Consider the following 22491-nt stretch of genomic DNA (forward strand, 5'->3'; position numbering starts at 1 on the left):
TTATGCTTGAGATAAGTCCTATCTTACTATGAATATCATAAAGTCAATACTGCATTTTAGCTTTTATAGCCAATAACTTCAAGTAGGAAACCCTATAACTGTTTTAATATAATGTAAATGTAATCGATTTTTGGAAAGGACAGTTATAGGCCATAATTTATGAGCTTTAGAAGTAATTTTCATTTTTCTATGGCTTTTATTTTGGGTGAATACTGCTAAAAATCAAACTACCATCATATTTATTTTGATAGTGGAGAATACTTTGTGCAAACCTACAGACTATTGACAGTTAATTACAAATTGGAACCTATTTAAAGCTTAGAGATGGCATGTAAAAATGAAAGTTAGGTAAAGTTGTATGCATGTTCCCCTGTTAACTCACCCTGAATTTATAGATTTTAAGATAATTGTATAAAGCAGTTTGTATTGTGTAAAGCAATTGTATAAATCAAGCAAGCTGCAATACTTTAATTATTTAGATTGTTTTGCATATTTAAAAACTCAGCTTGCCTGATACTTTAATAAGTTATTTGCAGTTGAGGGAAAGTGTGAGAAAGAGATTGCCTCTCTCAGGGTTGTGTTAGTATTTTAGTGTACTATAGGTACTTTTGGAAATAAAACATACTTTAAATGAGAAAAATTGCAGCCTGTTATGAATGGCACTGAATAGTGCTGATTATTTTACCTTTGACAAAGTGGAAAATTTAAAGCTTGGTGTATCCCATTTTATTAATATAATAAAATTTTATAGTGTTGTTCTGGGCGTCGATATATGTTCTTTAGTGTTTATTAGCCCTAGGTTATAGTAAAACGTTTTGGTCTGATGCCTGACCATACTGCACAGAATGCAAATGTGAGAACTAAGACAAAAAACACGTAAATACGTATTTGTTTTTCTGTCTCTCAAGTCTTTTTCCATATGACTTCTAGATATTTTGGTTGCTTATATGAGTATGACTGAACCCAGAGAACATCTTTTTTTATCATTTAACATAGGTTTATGGCTTCCCCAGACTTGTACTAATAATGAAGCTATGAGGGATATGACAAGAATGGTGATATTAAATTTCTCTAGACTAACAGTAAATTTTTCCGTTCTGATGTCAGGAATGTTGAGCATCTGGAATCTGCAAGCAGAGTGAATTGTTCACTGCGGGAACACTTTCATCAAATTCTGAGCCATTTATTCTCTTAGGAACCACTACTGTCTTGTACAGAATATTATATTTTTACAGAAGCAGTTTTCTGGAACTGGAAAAATTTCTTTCCTTCTTGTGCTTCTGTATTTTTAAATTCTTTCACATTTTAGATATGTCATTGTTTTGAAATGTGGTGTCACATTTTAGCATTGAATTTTTTTTTTAGGTTTAAAAACAATAATTTGTGTTTGTTCAAATGCTGTGAGAAAGCTATAGGAAACAAGTTGTTCTAAACGAAGTTCTCTTTATAGTTTGCATAGGTGGATCTATGCTCTGTACTTTGTCATAATTTTCCAGAATATCTATAATATATAGCTAGTTAGATCGATAGATATAGATACTTGTGCCTTGATTGTGGCATAGATATATTTCTTGAAAAAGTGCTATGGAGGTGGAGGGAAGGAATGTGTGAAATTCTCTGGTTTCTCTAGTTTTGTTTCAAACATTTCTGAAATGAGGAATTGAGATGCTCATCGGCCCTGGATCATGCTGGGTATTTAAAATAAGTATCTGTTGGTGTAAGTTACATGTTTGTTTTATTTAAAAAAAAAATTCTGGTGTTTTTTAAAATTTTGTTTTGTTTTGGACAGCAGAAACTTCTATTGTATTTAGTAAATTTTTGCTTTGAATTAGGCTTTCCTGAATCGTGATTTTCTTATTTTGGTTCCTTATGTTTGGAGACAATGTGATCACATGGCAGTAAGTATCATTGCCTAGAATATGGGTTGGATGGTTTGATTCAAAAGCCTCCTATTAGGTCTTACTAGTGTCTTCATGTCCTGCAACTATCTGACATATGCTTGAAAGTCAGTTATTTACTTTAAGGGAGATATTTCTGCCTCTGTTTAGCATTATTTAGCCAATCTTGTACCTATCTGTCTCACCTGTTGTTGCTGAGACTAAACATGGAGCTCATAAAGCTGTATTTCTTTCTTCCACGCATGATTTTGCTACTCAAGTGTGCAGGATCACAGCTTGCCAAGTACATAAACAGTTTTAGTGTCATATTGATCCTTTAATCTGAAGATTCATTCCTGTACTACTAAATGCCTTTGCTCTGTATTCTAGTTCACCCTCAACCACCTCTCTACCACCCAACTCCTTTCCAGCATCTGGTTTTATTTATCACACTGCCTCAGTTGAACCATAGCCACTTCTCCATAGGCCTCTTTTGGCTTCCTCCCTACTGATCTGAAGTTAGCTATCATTGCTACTTTCAACTGTTATCTGCTCATCACTTTGATCAGTTATTTTCATTTAGGCGTAAAGTCTCCATGAGGAGATATGAATCATCAACCCAATATGTGTTAGTAAATCAGAGCTCACAAACTTTGTCTTCCTAATTCTCTTTAGGCGTTCTGAACCACAGGCATTTGGGTAAGTTGGAGGTTTTATTTTTTGCCTTGCCTTTGATTGCTTTTGATGTAGTCCAGCTGGTGTATGCTTGCTTTACAGTTTTCCTGATGAAAAGACGGTTCTCTATTGTTTGACAAACATGACAACCCTGGTAATTTTCCTCTTTTACAAAGCGTGAGGACTTTATTCTCATCTTTGTAGGAAGAAAATATGTTTCCCGGCTTCTTTTTTCTTACTACTTCATTTTCCCTTCCCCTGCCCCATCTTAATGATTCAGAAGATAATTTCTATAATAAAGGTGGATTTTGTGAAATGGTTCCTAGCAAATGGTAAAGCCGTTTTTTGTGACTTTTTTTTTTGGTAAAAGTTCTTCACTGATGCAATTTTTCTTTTCTTTTCTTTCTTTCTTTCTTTTTTTTTTGAGACAAGAGTCTCACTCTGTCACCCTGACTGGAGTGCAGTGGTGGGATCTTGGCTCACTGCAAATTCTGCCTCCTGGGTTCAAGCAATTCTCGTGCCTCAGCCTCCTGAGTAGCTGGGATTACAGGCACACACTGTACCGCCCAGCTAATATTTGTGTTTTTAGCAGAGATAGGGTTTCACCATTTTGCCCAGGCTGGTCTCAAGCTCCTGGGCTCAAGCAGTCCACCCACCGCAGCCTCCCAAAGTTCTGGGATTAACAGGCGTGAGCCACCAGGCCCAGGCCGATGCAGTTTTTCTGACTTCTGAGTATGTTATATTCTTGTCTAAAGGATAGGCTTGTTGAGTTGCAAATTCTATCAACTTTTTCTTGTATAATTAATATAACCTTTGAAATGGAAGATGAAAGTGTATTAAAAACTTTAAAGCACTAAAACTATAAACAGGAACCTACAAACAGGAGTTCTCTACATTTTTCTTATGAATATCTTAATTATATCTAGAAATTTTAGAAAATTGCTGGGAGAATTAATGTTAAAAGGCTCAAAATTAAGACTTTGAGTATTAAAAATATTTTTAGATGAATTATATTGCTGACTGTTTTTGCCACCATCTCTGAATGTGACCAGGATTTTCCAAGTTTTTGTTCTGCCAAAAAAAAAAAAAAAAGTGGGGATAACAATGCTTAATACTGACAACATTGACCCTATATCTAGTGAACTGTTTTGTGCTGTCACTTCAAGAGTTAGGGACCCAGAGATCCAGATGGATCGAATAATTTGAATGAACATTTGTTGTCAGCAGGTCTGTTCTGAGTAATAATTGTTTCAGTAAGCCTACATCTGTATGCCATAGCTGGTCATCTCCAGTGTGTGTGTTTATTATGTCTAATACTGGTAGTCTGGAGGAAAGTGCAAATTATTTCTAATTATCTCAATAAAGGGATTAATATTATTTTTCGGTATCACTTGAAACATTGTCTAAAATGACTCTGCAACTATTTCAGCCTGGTTAGTGTTAATGACAAATGATTAGTTCTGTGGAGTCTCAGTTTGGATTTTGAATAGAATGTGCATTGGCATACAGTTTATGTCAGCCAATATTGTCAGTATATTGTTAATAGATACATACCATTGATACCACCAAAATTATAGTTGTCTCTTGCAAATATATGTTGCATTATCTTTATATTAAAAGTTGTTTTTTAATTTTAATTTTTTGAGACAGGGTCTCACTGTGTCACCCAACCTGGAGTGCAGTGGCACCCCCTTGGCTCACTGCAGCCTCAAATCCTGGGCTCAGGCAATTCGCCTTTTTTTTTTTCTTTTTTTAAGAAATGGGGTCTTGCTGTGTTGCCCAGGCTGGTCCCATACTCCTGGATTTAAGCAATCCTCCTGCCTCAGCCTCCCAAAGTGTTGGGTTTACTGGGCGTGAGCTGCTGTGCCTAGCCAAAGGTCGGTGGCAGGACGGAAGGTGTGATCACATTTTTAAGTTCTCATCTCTCAGTTCACTGTACCCAATATGTGGGGTCTGTTGTTGCCTGTCTTTATTGCCTATTGTGAAAGCTTTCTTTTCCCCTTAATGCATCCAGCAGGATCAACTTACATTTTGCCATCTGCCTCCTTAATGCTTGGAATACTTAATAAGTTTTTACATTTAATTTGGAATTTATTTTTATTTAAAAGATGCTTACCTAAGTTGTTCAGCAAAGCAAGCCATCGTTGTAAGCTTTACAAATAACTCATTTAACGCTTGTAACAATTCTGTAAGGTTAGTACAACTGTACGTGTTTTACACAATAAAGAATGGATACACAGAGATGTTTACCAATATGCCCAGTTGCAGAGTTGGGATTTGTAATTATGTCGCATGGCTCTAGAGTCTAAGCATGCTACCCCAGGGCCTTTGTAAGTGCGGTTCTCTTTCAGTTCCTCACTTCAGCACCTCCGAATTAATGTCTATGCTTCCCTCAGATCCCAGCATAATTGTCGCTTCCTCAAGAACACTGTCCCTGAGTTGTTCACATCTCTCTGTCTCTTATACTTTTCCCGGTGCAACAATCTCCTCTTGTATAGCACTTTTCAGAGTTTGCATTTATTTTCATGATTACCGATATCTGGCTCCTACCCTATACCGGGGGAAAAAACTTGTGTTTGCTTTTTTTTTTTTTCTCCCTTCTTTGTAACTACTCAATGGGTTCCCCTTGCCCACTGCCTAGGCATAACTGATTTATCAAGACAGAGGAATTGCAATGGAGAAAGAGTAATTCACACAGACTGGCTGTGCAGGAGACTGGAGTTTTATTCTTATTCAAATCAGTCTCCTGAGCAGAGTTTTTAAAGATAATTTAAAGTAATGTGGGTAGGGGCTTGGGAAGTGAGAAGTTCTGATTGGTCAGGCTGGAGATGGAATCAGGGAGTTGAAGTGAGGTTTTCTTGCTGTTTTCTCTTCTTGGGTGAGATGGCAGAACTGGTTGAGCCAGATTACCTATCTGGGTGGTGTCAACTGATCTGTGCAGGGTCTGCAAAATATCTCCAGCACTGATCTTAGGTTTTTCAATAGTGATGTTATCCCCAGGAGCCATTTGGGGAGGTTCACACTCTTGGAACCAGAGGCTGCATGACCCCTACACTGTACTTTCTAATCTGCTAGCTAATTTGTTAGTACTGCAAGGCAGACTGGTCCTCAGGCAAGAAGGGGGTCTCTCTGGGAAAAGCTATTATCAATTTTGCTTCAGAGTCAAACCATGAACTGAATCCCTTCCCAAAGTTAGTTCAGCCTACGCCCAAGAACAAACAAGGGCAGCTTAAAGGTTAGAAGCAAGATGAGTCGGTTAGGTCTGATTTCTTTCACTGTCATAATTTCCTCGGTTATAATTTTGCAAAGGCGATTTCATCGTCAGGCATCTCTAGCCCTTCATAGTGCCTGGCACATTGATAGTAAGCACTCGGTGTTAGTGGGGTAGGGATGAGAAAGGCTCAAGAGGAATTTTGAAGCATGGAGGGGACTTGGGAGCTTGCCAGCTCCTGAAACACTCCTCTTGAAATGTTGGCAAGTGTGTTAAATTAAACCTGTTAATGAAACTTTGATATAAGCATGTTATCATGTTTCTTTCATCTTTCAGGTAGTTTCAGGGATCCTGAAGAATGGGAACATGACAGCAGTAGCAGTCATCAGGAAATTAATTATCTGGTGAATTGGTGTAAAGTTTCCTGAATACAGTTGTAATTTCAGGGTACAGCAAATAACAATTCACTGTGGCTGGAATAGAATTTGAGGAGAAGTTGTGAACTATCTTGCTGAAAACAAGGTTTACAGCAGATTATTACACAAAAATGTAATTTGGAAATTTGTAAAACTGATTTCTATCCGGTAAAATCTCAAGCAGTGCAGAAATATATGTGGCAAAAATGAAAGTAATTATCTCCTGTTCCTTTTGGTTTTTCTTCCAGATTAAACTTTGATAACAGTTAGATATGAATCCTACTAAGGAAGCCTCTCTTGGCCATCTAGAGCAGTAATGAATGAGTGAATTTCAGGATCAAAGAGAATGTAAGCTTTCAGTTTTCGTATTGCCAACAATGTATACCAATATATGACTTCCCGGGTTCCTTCATTCCCTCTGAGAAACCCAGAGGGCTCTGACCAACCTTCTCTCTCTCTGTCTCTCTCTCTCTCTTTTTTTGAGACAGAGTCTCACTCTGTCGCCCAGGTTGGAGTGCAATGGCATGATCTGGGCTTACTGCAGCCTCCACCTCCCAGGTTCAAGCAATTCTCCTACTTCAGCCTCCTGAGTAGCTGGGATTACAGGCATGTGCCACCATACCTGGCTAATTTTTTTTGTATTTTTAATAGAGACAGGGTTTCACCATGTTGGTCAGGCTGGTCTTGAACTCCTGACCTCTTGATCTGCTCGCCTCGGCCTCCCAAAGTGCTGGGATTACAGGCGTGAGCCACCGCAGCCGGCCCAACCTTCTCTTTTAAATGCAAATACTTTCTTACAGGTCCTCACTGTCAGTATGAAATCTTGTTTCTTAGTTTACTGAAAATAGTGAAGCAGCCTTCAGGAATTACCACATGTTCCCTCAACCACAGTTGCCCTTCATGGGGCATCTACTGCCTGCCTTCCTCCCTGGGACCATAGAGGAGCTGCCCTCTTGGATTTAATCCACCTGTGCACTTGACCCTGTTCCTTCGCATCTACTGAATGATAGAGCTTCAGCTAAAACTTCTTTACCCCCTTTACCCATACAAAGATCAATTCTCTGTTGAACCAAGTCTTCTGAAGGTTATGGTGGGAGGATTGATTGAGTTGAGGAGTTTGAGACCAGCCTAGGGCAACATCGAGACCCTGTCGTTACAAACAAAAAAAAATTAAAAATTAGTCACGTGTAGGGGTGCATGCCTGTCGTCTCAGCTACTCGGGAGGTTAAGGCAGGAGGGTTACCTGAGCCTGGGAGGTCAAGGCTGCACTGAACTCTGATCATGGCACTGCACTACAGACTCAGTGGCAGAGCAAGACCCTATCTCTAGGAAAAAAACCAAACCCAGCTCCTTCTAAGAGTTGTCTGTATTTGCTCTCTCCTCTCTGTCTTCCCATATTTTAGTGCTCCTCATTCAGTCTTCTGCATTGTCACTCTGCCAAAGGTAGTCAGTACCCTGCGCACTGCTAAATCCAACGCTTAGTTCTCAGGCCTCATTGTACTTGCTTATCATTGGCATTTACACAGTGGATGGTTCATTCTTCCTTGACACTGTCTTTCCAGGACGTGAGATTACAGCCCTCCAAGTGGCTGCTGGTGCCTCCTTTCTTCTGCATCGCCTAACTTTGGAGACCTTAGGGCGCAGTCCCTGCCTCCTCTTCTGTGTCTACACTCATGCTCCTGGGGATCTCATTTTACCTCGGGGCTTTAAGTACAAATCATGTGCCAGTGATTCCCAGGGGTTAAGTTTTCAGCCCAGAGCAGTCTGGTGAACTGCTGACCCCATATTTAACTGCCCACCGCATCTCCACTGGTATCCAGTCGACATTCCAAATTCAGTGTGTCTAAGGCTGAACTTCCCCATTATAGGTGATGGCAACTTCAAAAACTCTTGGAGTCATGTTTGATTCTTTTTTCCATATCCCTCATTCAGTCAGACAGAAATTCATATTTAGCTCTTCCTTCAAAATCCACCTAAACTTGTGTAGTTCTCACAACTTCCCCTGGCTGCTACATGGGCCCAAGCCACCCTCACCTTCTGCCCTGGATTTCTGTGTTTGATCTTCCCATATAGTTGTCTGCCTCGGCCCTTGGCTTCCTACCGTCTCTTCTCAATTCAGCAGCCAGAGTGATGCATTCATTCATTCATTTATTATTATTATTTTTGAGACAGGGTCTGATTCTGTTGCCCAGGCCAGAGAGCAGTGGTGCAATCATGGCTCACTACAGCCTGGATCTCCTGGGCTCACGTGATCCTCCTACCTTAGCCTCCCATAGTGCTGGGATTATAGATGAGCCACTGCGCCTGGCTAACTGATGGTTTTGTAATGTAAGTCAGATCTGATCACTCCTTTACACAAAACTCTGCAGGGGCTCTTTCACTCAAAAGTAAAAGTGAAGCTCCTTCCGGTGTTTGCCCTCCCAGGCCCTGTGTGATCTGGGCTCCCATTTCCTTCCTTATATCCCCTCTTCCTCTTGCTCCCTCTGCTCCTGTCATATGGGACTCCTTGCCTGTCGTCTTCCTCAGTTAAAAGTATTCTGGGTCGGGCGCGGTGGCTCAAGCCTGTAATCCCAGCACTTTGGGAGGCTGAGACAGGTGGATCACGAGGTCAGGAGATCGAGACCATCCTGGCTAATACGGTGAAACCCCGTCTCTACTGAAAAATACAAAAAACTAGCTGGGTGAGGTGGCGGGCGCCTGTAATCCCAGCTACTTGGGAGGCTGAGGCAGGAGAATGGCGTGAACCTGGGAGGCGGAGCTTGCAGTGAGCTGAGATCCAGCCACTGCACTCCAGCCTGGGCGACAGAGTGAGACTCTGTCTCAAAAAAAAAAAATGTTCTGATGTATTCTGGTGGTTTGTATACTCTTAAAAGATAATGCAATCTTATTAATTCAAGATGATGACAGCTTGTAATTATCTTCTGATTAATGAATTATAACTTTGGGTGAATTGTTTACTCTACATGATTACATTTCCTTATGGGATAGGTCAGGTTGTCTACCTTCCCCAATCCTTGGTCAACTCACCTGCCTGTTACTTATATATATCTTATATAAAGATAATATTCTGATAGAAAACATGACTTTAGTTATACAGTAATTCTCTCTCTCTTTCTCTAAATATATATATATGGTAAAAATATACTGCAAGACAACTTGAAGTTGCTCAAAGCATCAAAGTATCTAAAAGTGTATGTAAAATACATACCGTCTCAGTGTGTTGCCCAGGGCTACTAAAGCCCCAAGAACATACTCTGATTGTAAGTTGTTAGAAGGGAAAAGCACATAGTCCTTTATCTGTAAGGACAATGATACTAGGTGCAGTGGCGTACTCCTATAGTCCCAGCCACTAGGGAGGCTGAGGTGAGAGAGTCCCTTGAGCCCAGGGGTTCAAGGTTGCAGGGAGCGTAACCATGCCCACTGCACTCTAGCCTGAGTGACAGAGTGAGACCTCATCTAAAAAAAAAAAAAAGACAGTGAGACAGTGACTTATATTTCGCCTGCAGTGTAGCATGGGTTCAGGAAGATGACCACAGCATATTATTTAGGTCCAATTAAAAAACTCAGTGATCTCAAAGCATATAGTTTTTATCTTTAACAAAAAGTAAGTGACACATGTACTTATCGTTTAGTATAGCGTGGCTAGAGGGAAGCCAGCTACAGCACATTTAAATCCCATCAAATAAATAAGTCAGTGTAGTTAAATTAAGATTATGGTCTTACATATGAGATGGCTTAATGAGCTGGCTCACGGAGTGAGGTATTTATATTGTACTGAAAGCCTTCTCATTAGTACATTACTTTTTATGATTTCATACAGCCAAAATTTGCCATATAAAATTCCCCTGGAAAGGGAGAATAGGTTACAACATTTACTTTCCATAGAGCAGGCTTTGGTAACCTGTTTAAAAATCTCAAAACATCTTTATGTGTCTTTGCAATTAGTTCCTTTAATTTTAAGCACCTTTCTTAGCTCCTAAAATTTTTGCCCACTATGTACTTTGTATTGTTTTTCCATGCTTAGGGGTTTTATATATTCTTTTTTTTTTTTTTTTGTTGAGACGGAGTCTCGCTCTATCACCCAGGCTGGAGTGCAGTGGCCGGATCTCAGCTCACTGCAAGCTCTGCCTCCCAGGTTCCCGCCATTATCCTGCCTCAGCCTCCTGAGTAGCTGGGACTACAGGCGCCCGCCACCTCACCGGGCTAGATTTTTGTATTTTTTTAGTAGAGACGGGGTTTCACCGTGTTAGCCAGGATGGTCTCGATATCCTGACCTCGTGATCCGCCCGTCTCGGCCTCCCAAAGTGCTGGGATTACAGGCTTGAGCCACCACGCCCGGCCTTATATATTCTTAATGTTGGAAAACCACAACCTATCTTGACCTTCTAAGTTTCATATATTTATGAGGAAGTTGAAATTAAGAGAGTGCTCTTTTGACAGAAAAGAGCTGTGTTTGGGTTCTCCAAATAAACAAAACCAATAGGAGATATTATAATATAATATACATCCATACACACACATACGTACACACCCAGAGACAGATATATATTAGGTTGGTGCAAACATAATTGCAGTTTTTGACGTTATAGTAAAAACCACGATTACTTTTGTACCAACTGACTATATAGGTGTATGTGTTTATAGGAGATTTATTATGGGAATTCACTCACGTGATTATGGAGGTCAAGAAGTCCCGTGATCTGCCATCTGCAACCTGGAGAACCAGGAAAGCTGGTGGCATAACTCAGTCTGAGTCTGAAGACGTGAGAACCAAGATTGTGGGGTGAAAGGGAAAGGGCTGCAGTATAAGTGAGTATCAAAGCACAAGAACCAGGAAGCCTGATGTGTGAGGGCAGGAGAAAATGGGTGTCCCAGCTCAATAAGGGAGAGGGGGAATTTGCCCTTCCTCTGCCTTTTGGATCTATTTGGACCCTCAGTGAAATCGGCTGATGCTGCCTGTGTTGGTGAGAGTAGATCTTCTTTCTTGAGTCTACCAATTCAAAGGATAATCTCTTTCAGAAACATCCTCGCAGACACACCCAGAAATAATGTCTTACCAACTATCTGGACATCTCTTAGCCCAGTCAAATTAACACATAAAATTAACCCTCTCAAAACTGTTCATTTGTCATTTGTTGAACTTAGAACTTTGGCTCTGTGCTCTAACTGAGCTATTGGGGTCAGGCTTAGCATATGGTTAAGACATGCAAACATTGTTAATACAAGCCTTTGATGCAATAGTATTTCCCTTTCAAATCTATATTAGAAAAACATTTACTTTCACTAATCACTAGTTAAATATTTTTTCATTGTATCTCCAGTGCCAAATAACAGAAGGAACACTGAAAACAGAGCAGAAAGACAATGTTCCTCTCCCCTAGAAAGAGACACACAAATACTACTTTTTTTTTTTTTTTAATTTTTTGAGATAGGATTTTATTCTGTCACTCAGGCTGGAGTGCAGTGGTGCAATCATAGCTCACTGCAGCCTTGAACTCCTGGGCTCAAAGGATCCTCCCTCCTCAGCCTCCCAAGTAGCTAGTACTATAGACGCACACACCACCATGCTCAGCTAACTTAAAAATTTTCTTTTGTAGTGTTGGTTCTAAGTTGCCCAGGCTTGTCCCAGAATCCTGGCCTCAAGCCATCTTCCTGCCTCGGCCTCCATGTTAGGTCGTACTTTGCATTGCTCTAGAGGAATACTTGCAACTGGGCGATTTATAAAGAAAAGAAGTATAATTGGCTCATGGTTCTGCAGGCTGTACAGGAAGCATGGAGCTGGCATCTGCTTCTGAGGAGGCCTCAGGAAGCTTACAGTAATGGTGGAAGGTGAATGGGGAGCAGGTATATCACATGGTGAAAATAGGGGCAAAGGAAATGAGTGGGGGGAGCTGCCACACACTTTTAAACAGATCTCACTGCAACTCACTCACTGTCTTGAGGACAGCCCCAAGCCGTGAGGGATACACCCCCATGATCCAGTCACCTTCCACCAGGTCCCAATTTGAGATTGCAGTTCAACATGAGACTTAGAGGGGACACATGGCTAAACTCTATCAGCCTCATATGTACACACATAAATCTCTATATAGAAGATTGAGCCAGTTATCATTTTGTTGTCTCTTAGCTCCAAATTCATACTTCCTTGCCTGCTCTATGAAGATAGAGCTAGGCCCTTCAAGTATTTCTCTTTTGCTGCTGGCCTGATGTTAAGTTTTGTCAGAAGAGGGCACTGGATGGGGCAATGCAAGAGGAGGAGGACGCCTCTCTTCCTTATTCTTGTGTTTTCTTATTTGCTTTTTCTTCCTCCTTTCATAGGATTTCTAATAGCATTTGTGGGAGTATCCAATAGTACTTATCCTCTGAGTTTTAGTGACATATCCATGGACAGACTCCCAGTGAGTCTTGTGGGCATCCCAGAGGTCAACTTGCTAGCCTCACCCTGCCTGTGTACTGGAGGGGTTGTTTGCTTGACAGTTCCTGTCACTGTTTTATACACCCCCCGGATATTTCTGGCTTTTTAGTCCTGCTACGCCAGGACTAAAAATGGTTTCCTGCCTGCCAGCCTCAAACCATCTGTATACTGGAGAAGTATTTGCTGCTTGCTAGTCCCAGGCACAGTTTTTTGTCCACTTGCATCCTGGAGATGGGTGTTTCTTGCCTGCCCAGTGATAGTGGAGAAGCTTTGGCCCAAGGAGCCCAACCATCTTGTGAGCTGCAAGCACACATTCTCCTGTGAGCTCTGAGCCTTAGCCTTGGGGAGGGAGTCCTCTTCCAAGGTTGTTTTCTCCTTGGATAACAGGAAAAAATCTCCTTCAGTCCTAGGTGGTATTTAGAGTTCTTTCTGACTTTACAGTAAGCCCCTGTTATAGGTAATAATTATTTATATTAAGCTTCTCTGTTCAAATTACTGCAGAGCTCCTGTCTCCAGGTTGGACCATCACTGATGCAAACATAGAAGGCAGAAATTAGGGTTTGATTAATCACTAGTGTTTTCTTCAGTTTTATGGAAATTTAGTGCACTTAAAAATCTATAGATTTATGTGATTATAACTGCCTTTCCACCTTGGGTGTTCTCTAACCTAGAATGTACCCTTCCAGGTTCTGTTTTCCTTTTTCAGATCCTAGCTCAAGTCCTGCAAGTTCCAGTATAGCCTTTTCTTTTTCTTTCTTTTCTTTATCATATATATATATATTTTTTTTTTTTTTGAGATGGGGTCTCACTGTCATGCCCAGGCTGGAGTAAAGTGGTGTGATTATAGTTAACTGCAGCCTTTACCTCCTGGGCTCAAGTAATTCTCCTGCCTCAGCCTCCTGAATGTCTGGACTACAAGTGTGCACCACCATGCCTGGCTAATTTCTTAAATTTTTTATATAGACAGGATCTCACTATGTTGCCCAGGTTGGTCTCTAACTCAAGCAGTCCGTCTGCCTTGGCCTCCCAAAGTGCTGAGAGGAGTGAGCCACTGCACCCAGCCCCCAATATAACCTTTTCTGACCTGCATTGATTGCTCTCATCTTTAAATTATTACAGTTCTTGTACTTATCAATCAACTGACCCTTGACATATTTTAGTTTTGCTGTGGTGCTTTTTTTTTCAGTTACAAAATATGCAAATTAAAAAATATTGCTTTTTATCTACTGGAAAAGTTTATGAAATAATTTTATTGAAATGCTTCACCTGTGTGTTTGACAGTATCTATTGCATGTACCCAAATATAAGGTGAGATTTTTTTCCTCCTTAAAATTCTCAGAGAAGAGAGAGCTGCTTTATATTCAAGTTCTTACAACATCTCCTATAGGTAGGTAACTTTCTGTTATTTCACTTACGCAAAAATATGTTGAATGGAAAAGGCACATTGTTCTCATATAACCTAAATTCAAAATTTTGGGGTATAGTTTTAGAGGCCACCTGACAAAATTGTTTTTTAAAAAAGGACACTATTCATCAAGACAATGGGAGAAAAAAAGGTTGCAAAGAAGTTTAAGCCAGATTTAATTATTATTCCTTAGGGGAAGGTTGTGACCTCACATTTGCAAATGTTAAAGATACTTAAAGAGTAGCTTAGTGGTTCTGTTGTAGAGATAAAAACTATACAGTTATAGAACAAATAAAAAACTGATCAGTTTTATGTAGATTTCCCATGACACTATCTCACAAATAATCAAAAATATACTACATCTTAAGCAGCTTATTTAGAAATGAAAATGATATATTTTAACTCTGAAATTTAAATTATTTATAAAATTATTGTAAATAAATAAAACAGTTTCATGAAATATGCAAGTAGGGCCCAAACTAAATATCTAAATTAATATATTTTACCTCATAGGTAATTTAAGGTATGTGTTCCTAACTAAACTGCAATTTAAATTTTAGAATCAGGCACGAGCATTTTATCAACATCTGTAAAAACCAATTAGATATTTGAATTATTAATTAGACATAAACAGATGTTAATAATTAGATATGTATTTCATTGTCACACTAAATGTTCATATATTTATTTGGAAGAAAATGTGTTTTGGATCTTTTCTTGGGCAAATAGGAGAGCCTTATGTATAGGATTGCTTTATGTTGGGGCATATTCTGTGTCATCTAAGATGATAAGACTTCTGGGGGCAGAGAGTTGTATGTTCTATAAGTTGTATCTCCAGTGACAAGCATAGTACTCTGAATATAAGAACTCAGTAAATGTTGATTCTTAGGAACTTTGCCTTTAAAGAGGGTCTTAGTCAGTTTTGTACTGCTATAACAGAATACCACAGACTAGGCAATTTGTAATGATCAGAATTTTATTGGCTCACAGTTCTGGAGGCTGGGAAGTCCGAGATCAAGGAACCAGCATCTGATGAGGGCCTTCTTGCGGCGTCATCCATGGCAGAAGGGCAAAGAGATGGAGTAGAAGACTGACTCACCTTCATATAACGAACCCATTCTCAAGATAATGAGCCCAGTATTACAATAATGGCATTAATCTATCCATGAGGGCATACCCCTCGTGGCCTAATAACCTCTCATAGGCCTCCACCTCCCAACACTCTTGCATTGGGGTTTAAGTTTCCGATACATGCTTTTTAGGGGACACATTCAAACCATAGCAAAGACCTAACTCAAGTGTTTACTTCTTTTCTGAAGACTTTCCTGATGTCTTCTTCCTCATTTGCAGGAATTGACTACTTCCCTTGCCATTGCCACAACACTCAAACCTTGTCCTGGACTTACTAATAGACCTGTCTATGCTTGTCTGCTGCACTGCAAACTCCTGAGGACAGGCACCGTGACTGATTTTTCTTAAATCTTTAGAGCCTTGAGGAGTGTTTCATTCATGGCTACCATAAGTGTTTACCGGAATCAATGAGTTTGAATGACTAAAGAGTGTAAGGTATCTCATTGTCTCAGTTGTTGCCCAGAGACCAAGTAGATTTAGGTAAATTCTTAAAAAATATCTCCTGCTATCTAAACTCTCATCATTTGCCCTTTGAATCTCCATGACCCAAACCATTTGGATTTCACAAAATTCTTCACCATTAGAACTTTAGGAACTGACTATAGGAGTATTTTAAAAAACATGTTAAAACACAGGCCCCATTTTATGCATGGCCAGAGACGGTTTCTAAGGCCCATATAATTCATTTGAGTGGAAGTAGTTGTCTGTGTTACTTACCTTCATGGAGACTGCGCACAGCTCTGGCCTGGTAGCTCCTTTTATCATGCCTTTAATTTCTGGTTGGCACTATCCTGTCTTTTCTTGCTGTGGTCATGGTTACCAGATGTGGTAGTTGAAGGAAAGGGACAGCTCTTGTCGCTAGAGTGCCAAACTATGGTGGGATATTAGTTAGGATTGCATAAAACTAGTAAAAACCAGAAAACTCTGGTTTATGAGCTTCTGCTAACAGAAAAATTATTTTTTATAAAAACTTAAATATGGCTTATTCCCACAAAATGTAAGCAGTACTTGGGTAAAGTTAACACTTTCCATATGTAAAAGACTAGTGTGGTTTTATTTCTGAGTATGGTATTGTATCCAATTGCACTATATAGCTAAGCTATTGTTTTGACTTTGAACCATTGAATTGAAATGACATTTTCATTCTAGAAGAAGACATGTTAAGCAAAGGAGTGCCTACTCTGTGCCAGCCACAGGGCTAAATGCTGCCATATGCATTGCTCTATCAAATTCTTACAACAACCGTGTTTGTCATTTTTTTTTGTATTAGCATTTTATTTTGAGATAATTGTAGATTCGTGTTATGATCCCATGTACCCCTCACCCACTTTCTTCCGATGGTAGCATCTTGCATAATTATAATAGAGTCTTGCAACTAGGAAATTGTCATTGGTACAATACTTTGATCTTATTCAGATTTCACGTTTTATATGCGCTCATTTGTGTGTGTCTCTGTGTGTTTGCGTATTTAGTGCAATGCAATTTTTTTTTTTTTTTGAGATGGAGTTTCACTCTGTTGCTCAAGCTGGAGTCCAATGGTATGGTCTTAGCTCACTCCAACCTCCACCTCCGGGGTTCAAGTGATTCTCCTGCCGCAGCCTCCTGAGTAGCTGGAATTACAGGCGTGCGCCACCACGCTGGGCTACTTTTTATATTTTTGGTAGAGATGGGGTTTCACCATGTTGGCCAGGCTGGTCTTGAACTCCTGACCTTAAGTCATCCACCTGCCTCGGCCTTCCAAGGTGCTGGGATTATAGGCGTGAGCCATTGTGCCTGGCCATGCTATGCAATTTTACCACACTTATAGGTTACTATTTCTTTTTAAACACGTGAGGGAAACAAGGCTCGGTTAAATTATGTGAAATGCTCTAAGTATAGACTTTGAGTTTGAATCTAGCTCTGTTTGATCCACACTTTTGCTTTTTCAGTAACTATATGATTAATAACGGTAATAATTAATAATGACAATGACTGAAAATTACCGAGTTTCATATGAAACATATTGAGTACTTCTTATGTGACAGGGACTGTTCTAAGGTATTGAGTCATTTAATCCTCCTGACAACTTTTATCATGTAAATTATATCACAGTTGAATTAGTCTCCTTAAAGTGTAAGTCACATTACCAAGGAATAGGTAATTATTTTTACAGCTCCTCAAATCAATAATAAAATAATGAAATTCCACTCTCTCTTTACATAATTTCACATTTTGACTTCCAACCTTAACCACTGATCTTGGCCATTGTTGATTACTTTCATATGTATAATGAGACCTGTATTATTACAGATTGAGTTAGGTTGAGATACCTTACAAATAATTTTACTAAATTGTAAATAACAGCTGTTGTAGGCAGAATGCCAGAATCTTAAGGGAATAGATGTAAAACACCAAGAATACTTCAGAATGTAATTGAGAGAAGGTTTTTTTTTTTTAAGAGTGTTTTAGATTTTTATTTTTATTTTTATTTATTTTTTGCCAAATAAGGCCCCAGGAATGTTTAAATTTAATCAGATCTCCCAAGTTACGTATCTTAACTTGCAACGTGGTACCTAATGCCTTTGGTTGTGAGTTATCGCTGATAAGCAGAATCAGCATGCTTCAGGAAGATAATAGATATACGAATCATCAGCCCGTAATTTACTATTCCTTGCTAGTTAAATCTCTTGTAAAACTGTCCCCATGATGAACAGCAGCACTTATTCAGACCAAAAATAACAACAGTCCCATGTGTTGTAGGTCCCAGGAGGTCTTGGTGTTTTTGTAGACAGCAGACAAGAAATAAAAGGAATTTTGTCCTTTTTACCTCATGTAATCCCACTGGAAAATGAAACATGTGCTATGAGTTGATATTGACTCCTGCCAGGTCACCTCCCTAAAGAGTCTCGGGCAGGCACTGTTGCAACATTTCTTGGACAGGAGTGTTACGGGCTGTGATGGAGATGGATGGTTTATGTAGCACGCTACCGTGGAACACTGCACTACTGTCTGCCCCTAGGAAGTGTCTAGTGAGGACTCCATGAGTAAGCCGCATCTGTTACTTTAACTCTTTCAGAGGGTATTACATAAACTGTACATCTCCCAATTGTAAACCAAGTTTTACGTAGCTTTTTTTTTTTTTTAAATAGTTGACTATAGTAATGCAGAACCACGTATGATTTCTTTTCCCGTACTTTGTAGGACTTTCTTTTGGATGTTAGATAATGCAAGCATTTTTGAAACTATATGTTATTAGGAACTATCTGGACACTACAAAACCCCTTTAATGGGCCACCCTATCAATTTTCTGTTCTTCTAAGGAAGTTTTTCCTATTCATGACTCATTTCACTCTTTGGCTTAGATTGAGGGAAATGTAATAATGATTAAGGAAAGGAATGTATGCGTTTTCTTCTTTTTCTGAAAACCTGTACACATTTTCTGTCTCGGGTTATGTAAACTTGGATGGCTGTAGAATGTTGACAACTGTGAGAGGTAAAAACGAGTCTGTTAATACATACCACTGCTTTGGAATTCAAAAACCAGAAAATTCCCCTTTGGTTCTTCGGAGAAGTGTTTAGCTTGATGGCCCGGAATACAAATCCAGTAAAATCGGTATGTTCCAGCTGTCATTTACACACACCTTAGGCAAAATTAATGAGATCACTCTAAGATTACACTTTGTGTTTTATTTTCATTTTATAGGTCTGTATGAGCTGTTGGCTGCTCTGCCAGCCCAGCTGCAGCCACATGTGGATAGCCAGGAAGACCTGACCTTCCTCTGGGATATGTTTGGTGAAAAAAGCCTGCATTCATTGGTAAAGGTAAACCGTGCTGATGTCAGATTCTCTTTGCGAAAAGCATATGGAAAAATATTTGGGGTACCACCAAGTAAACCAGAGATCAAATTGTTGCTCTCTGAAAACAAAACAGCCTTGTTCCATTCACCGATGGGCGTGGAAGTTGTTAAAGATTCTACCAAAAATACATAGATGATTTCACTTAATGGTGGTGAGCTGGCTCTGTATACTAATGTAGCAACCATGTGGTCACCCCCTTGTTTAGAGAAAGAATATGAAATAGTAGCAGGAAGGTTTAGACTCCTTTACGGTCAACATTCATGAGCTGGAATTTAACTTAAATAAATGTTCACAGCAAAAATTAGAAGGAATCTATTTTCTGAGGTCAAGGATGGCAGCAGTTCAGTAGCCACATTAATTTAAAATAATTTCCTTTAACAAAGTCAACTGAAATTCTAGTAAGCTGTTTCTTTTATTGGCAGCACTCCACTGAAGTGGTATTTTGTATATAAATACACTGAAGCCGAATGTGAGTAAAAACAGTTTTTGGAGACAGTTTTAGTAAAGCATCATGCCATGAAAATGATCAGCCAGCAGAAATCGGGTCTGGCCATACAGCAACATTGGGAGTGATCAGAACTCCTAAAATAGTAAAATGAGAACAAGAAGCTTACTGGAAAATATGCCACTTGTGCTTCTGGAAATATGAATTGCATTTTCTCTCATCTAACTCAAACTGAAGGAAATTTAGAGTCTTTCTGGAGTTTGTGAGGAGGTAGAAACCAGCGCCTCAATGATAACCGGACCTATATTTTTAAATTCAGCTAAATTTGTTATGGTTGCCTGTCATGATAAGAGGCTTTTAATTGATACAGAGTGTTCGAAAATGAGCAGCTTCTGAGCTGCAATTGCTTTACAGAACAGGATTCCTATATATTTTTTCTTGTCGAATTTACTGCAATTTGTGTACTTCCAGCAGTGACAATTGTTAAGAAATGGAAGTGTTGGTATGTGGCATTTCCCTGGCAGCACATTTAAAGACTACGTTTATTTGTTCATTTCTTTATTTTTTCATAACAATGTAATTTCCAAGGCATCCTTGTGCTCTGATAGTTGCCCTCTGGGGGTTTATTAGGCATGGTCTTGGGATTATGACTGATGACGTTTGTGACTTGGTAATACAATCATACAAATATTTTTATGTTGAATGTATGGAAGTTGGATAGCTATGGGTTTATTTAGATTGAGTTGACCTTTTGATAGAAGGAATAAAATAAATTTGAGATGGCATCATCATCCTTTAATCATTAAATAGGCATGCCTCCAAACAATGGATGCATATTCCTTTGTATGTATTTACAACATAGCTACTATCTCAGTTTCCTTACCTGTAAAATTAAAGTCATACTATCTGTTTACAAGGTTGTTTGTGAGTTTCAAATAAAATAGCGAAGATCTGAGTTTTTTGGTAGTTATATAATGAATGGGGTTAGGCAAATTTAAGTAGGCATTATTAAGTATTGAGGAAAAAGTTAATTATCATAGCATGCTAAGGATCAAAAAGGAACTACAGAGATGGTTGTTATTTCTATTAAAAGAATGAAACTAATGCATAAAACAAATTCTTAGTTACACTGGCTTGAGTTTTAAGCTGAGGCTGTTTTTCAAAGTATATGTCAATACTAAGTGGTTAGAAAGCATAGCGGAGGGTATTGATATCTGATTTCATAAAAACAGTGGAGCAAATAAGCTCATGTTGCTAGTATTTAGATAGCACAATAACACATGTACTATTCTAAATGTTTTCCAGTAATTGCTATAAAATGTATTTTCAAAATTAGTTTTATTACATACCTCTAGTACATTCTCAATGTCTTAATAGTTCCTCCCACCCCCAACTTTTTCAGACACAGACCTCAAGTGTGTCCTTTGACTGACCCATTCTATTCGTTTTCAAGTATGTAAAGTCTACAATACTTTCAGGAGGCAGGCTCCTGGGACTGGAGATTTAAACAGCTGGAACAAACCGCTTAGCTGTATTCCAAGCGTGTCTATTTAAGCTTGAAGGAATAGAAGGCTTCAGCTTTTGTACGTAGATCTTGGTAGAGCTGAAGAAATTCGTTTGAAAAGATTTGTGGTAGAGTGAATCAAAATTGCTTTGGTTTTATGCTCTTCTGCCTGCAGTTGAAGCTGTTAGGATGTGATTTAGAACTGAGTGAACACAAAACTTGATTTTATTCTAGTATAGAATTTTCATAGTTGTTATCGTGTGTGTGTGTATGTGTTTAAATGGGCTGAGTGCAGTGGTTCACAACTGTAATCCCAGGCCACGAGTTCAAGACCAGCCTGGGCAGCATAGCAAGACCCTCTCTCTAAAAAAAATTAAAATATAAAAAAAATAAAAATTAGCCAGGCATAGTGTGGTATGACTGCAGTCCTAGCCACTCAAGAGGCCGATGTGGGAGGATCGCATGAGCCTGGGAAGTCAAGGCTGCAGTGAGCTGAGATCACACTACTGTGCTCTAGTCTGGATAACAGAGACCCTGTCTCTTAAAAAAAAGTTTGGGGGCAGGCTGTAAATCAAAACACAATTTTAAATACATACACCTCTTTGGACTAGGGAAAAATATACTTATAAAGAGGAAGTTTGGGTAATACAGTCTCTGTGACAGGTTCTGCCACCTTGGGGTATCGGGCTACAGGGCAGGTGTATGTAGGCTGTGAGCTTGTCACTAAAAAGGAAATATGGCGATCCTCTAGGGTGTTAGCTGAGGATGCTTTTGAAAAGAAAAACTCCTAAATAGAAAAGGTGAAGAACAATAAAAACGGTGAGCATGAGGCTTTAGAAGTATCAGGGGAAGATGATACTGAGAGAATGCCTGGGAAGTCTCATATTGATACGGTTTAGCAGTGTCCCCACCCAAATCTCATCTTGAATTGTAGCTCCCTTAATTTATATGTGTTGTGGGAGGGATCCCACGGGAGATAATTGAATCGTGGGGGTGGTTTCCCTCATACTCTTCTCATGGTAGTGAGTAAGTCTCACAAGGTCTGATGGTTCTATAAGGGGAAACCCCTTTTGCTTGGCTTTCATCTTCTCTTGCCTACCACGATGTAATATGTGCCTTTTGCCTCTGCCGTGATTGTGAGGCTTCCCCAGCCGCATGGAACTGTGAGTCCGTTAAACCTCTTTTTCTTTGTAAATTACCCAGTCTCAGGTATGTCTTTATCAGCAGCGTGAAAACTGACAAATACACATTATCTGTGGGATGGAAATACATTGTTTATGAGGGTGGGAATAGAAGGATATCAGAATTCACATGAACTAGGGAATGGTTCATCCAGGACCCATCTCTTACAAATATCCAGGACCATATATTTTGTATCTCAACCTCATTTCTAGATTTAGTTTCTATTCTTGTGGGTTCTTTTTTCCTATTGAGATCTCTTTACTTATTATACATTTTATTTTTTTCTTAGTTTGTGTGTGTTTTTGTAATCTGGTTTAAGTTCATTTTAAAACAAGATATGGCATAAAAACTTGCTTAAATACTTTCTTTCCTTCCTCCCTCCCTCCCTCCCTC

The 22491-nt window shown here is 39.3% G+C and overlaps 1 protein-coding gene across 1 annotated transcript in view; it reads left to right on the forward strand.

Annotated features, from left to right (window-relative positions):
* Positions 1-22491, forward strand: part of MPP7 (membrane protein, palmitoylated 7 (MAGUK p55 subfamily member 7)) — a 238906-nt gene that overhangs the window by 72406 nt on the left and 144009 nt on the right. The window contains exon 7 of the mRNA XM_011949216.1: positions 18813-18931. Within this exon, the coding sequence (XP_011804606.1) occupies positions 18813-18931 (119 nt within the window). The remainder of the gene's footprint in view (positions 1-18812; positions 18932-22491) is intronic.

This window comes from Colobus angolensis, unplaced genomic scaffold, assembly GCF_000951035.1.
Source record: "Colobus angolensis palliatus isolate OR3802 unplaced genomic scaffold, Cang.pa_1.0 Scaffold293, whole genome shotgun sequence".
In the NCBI taxonomy this organism is placed as follows: Eukaryota; Metazoa; Chordata; class Mammalia; order Primates; family Cercopithecidae; genus Colobus; species Colobus angolensis.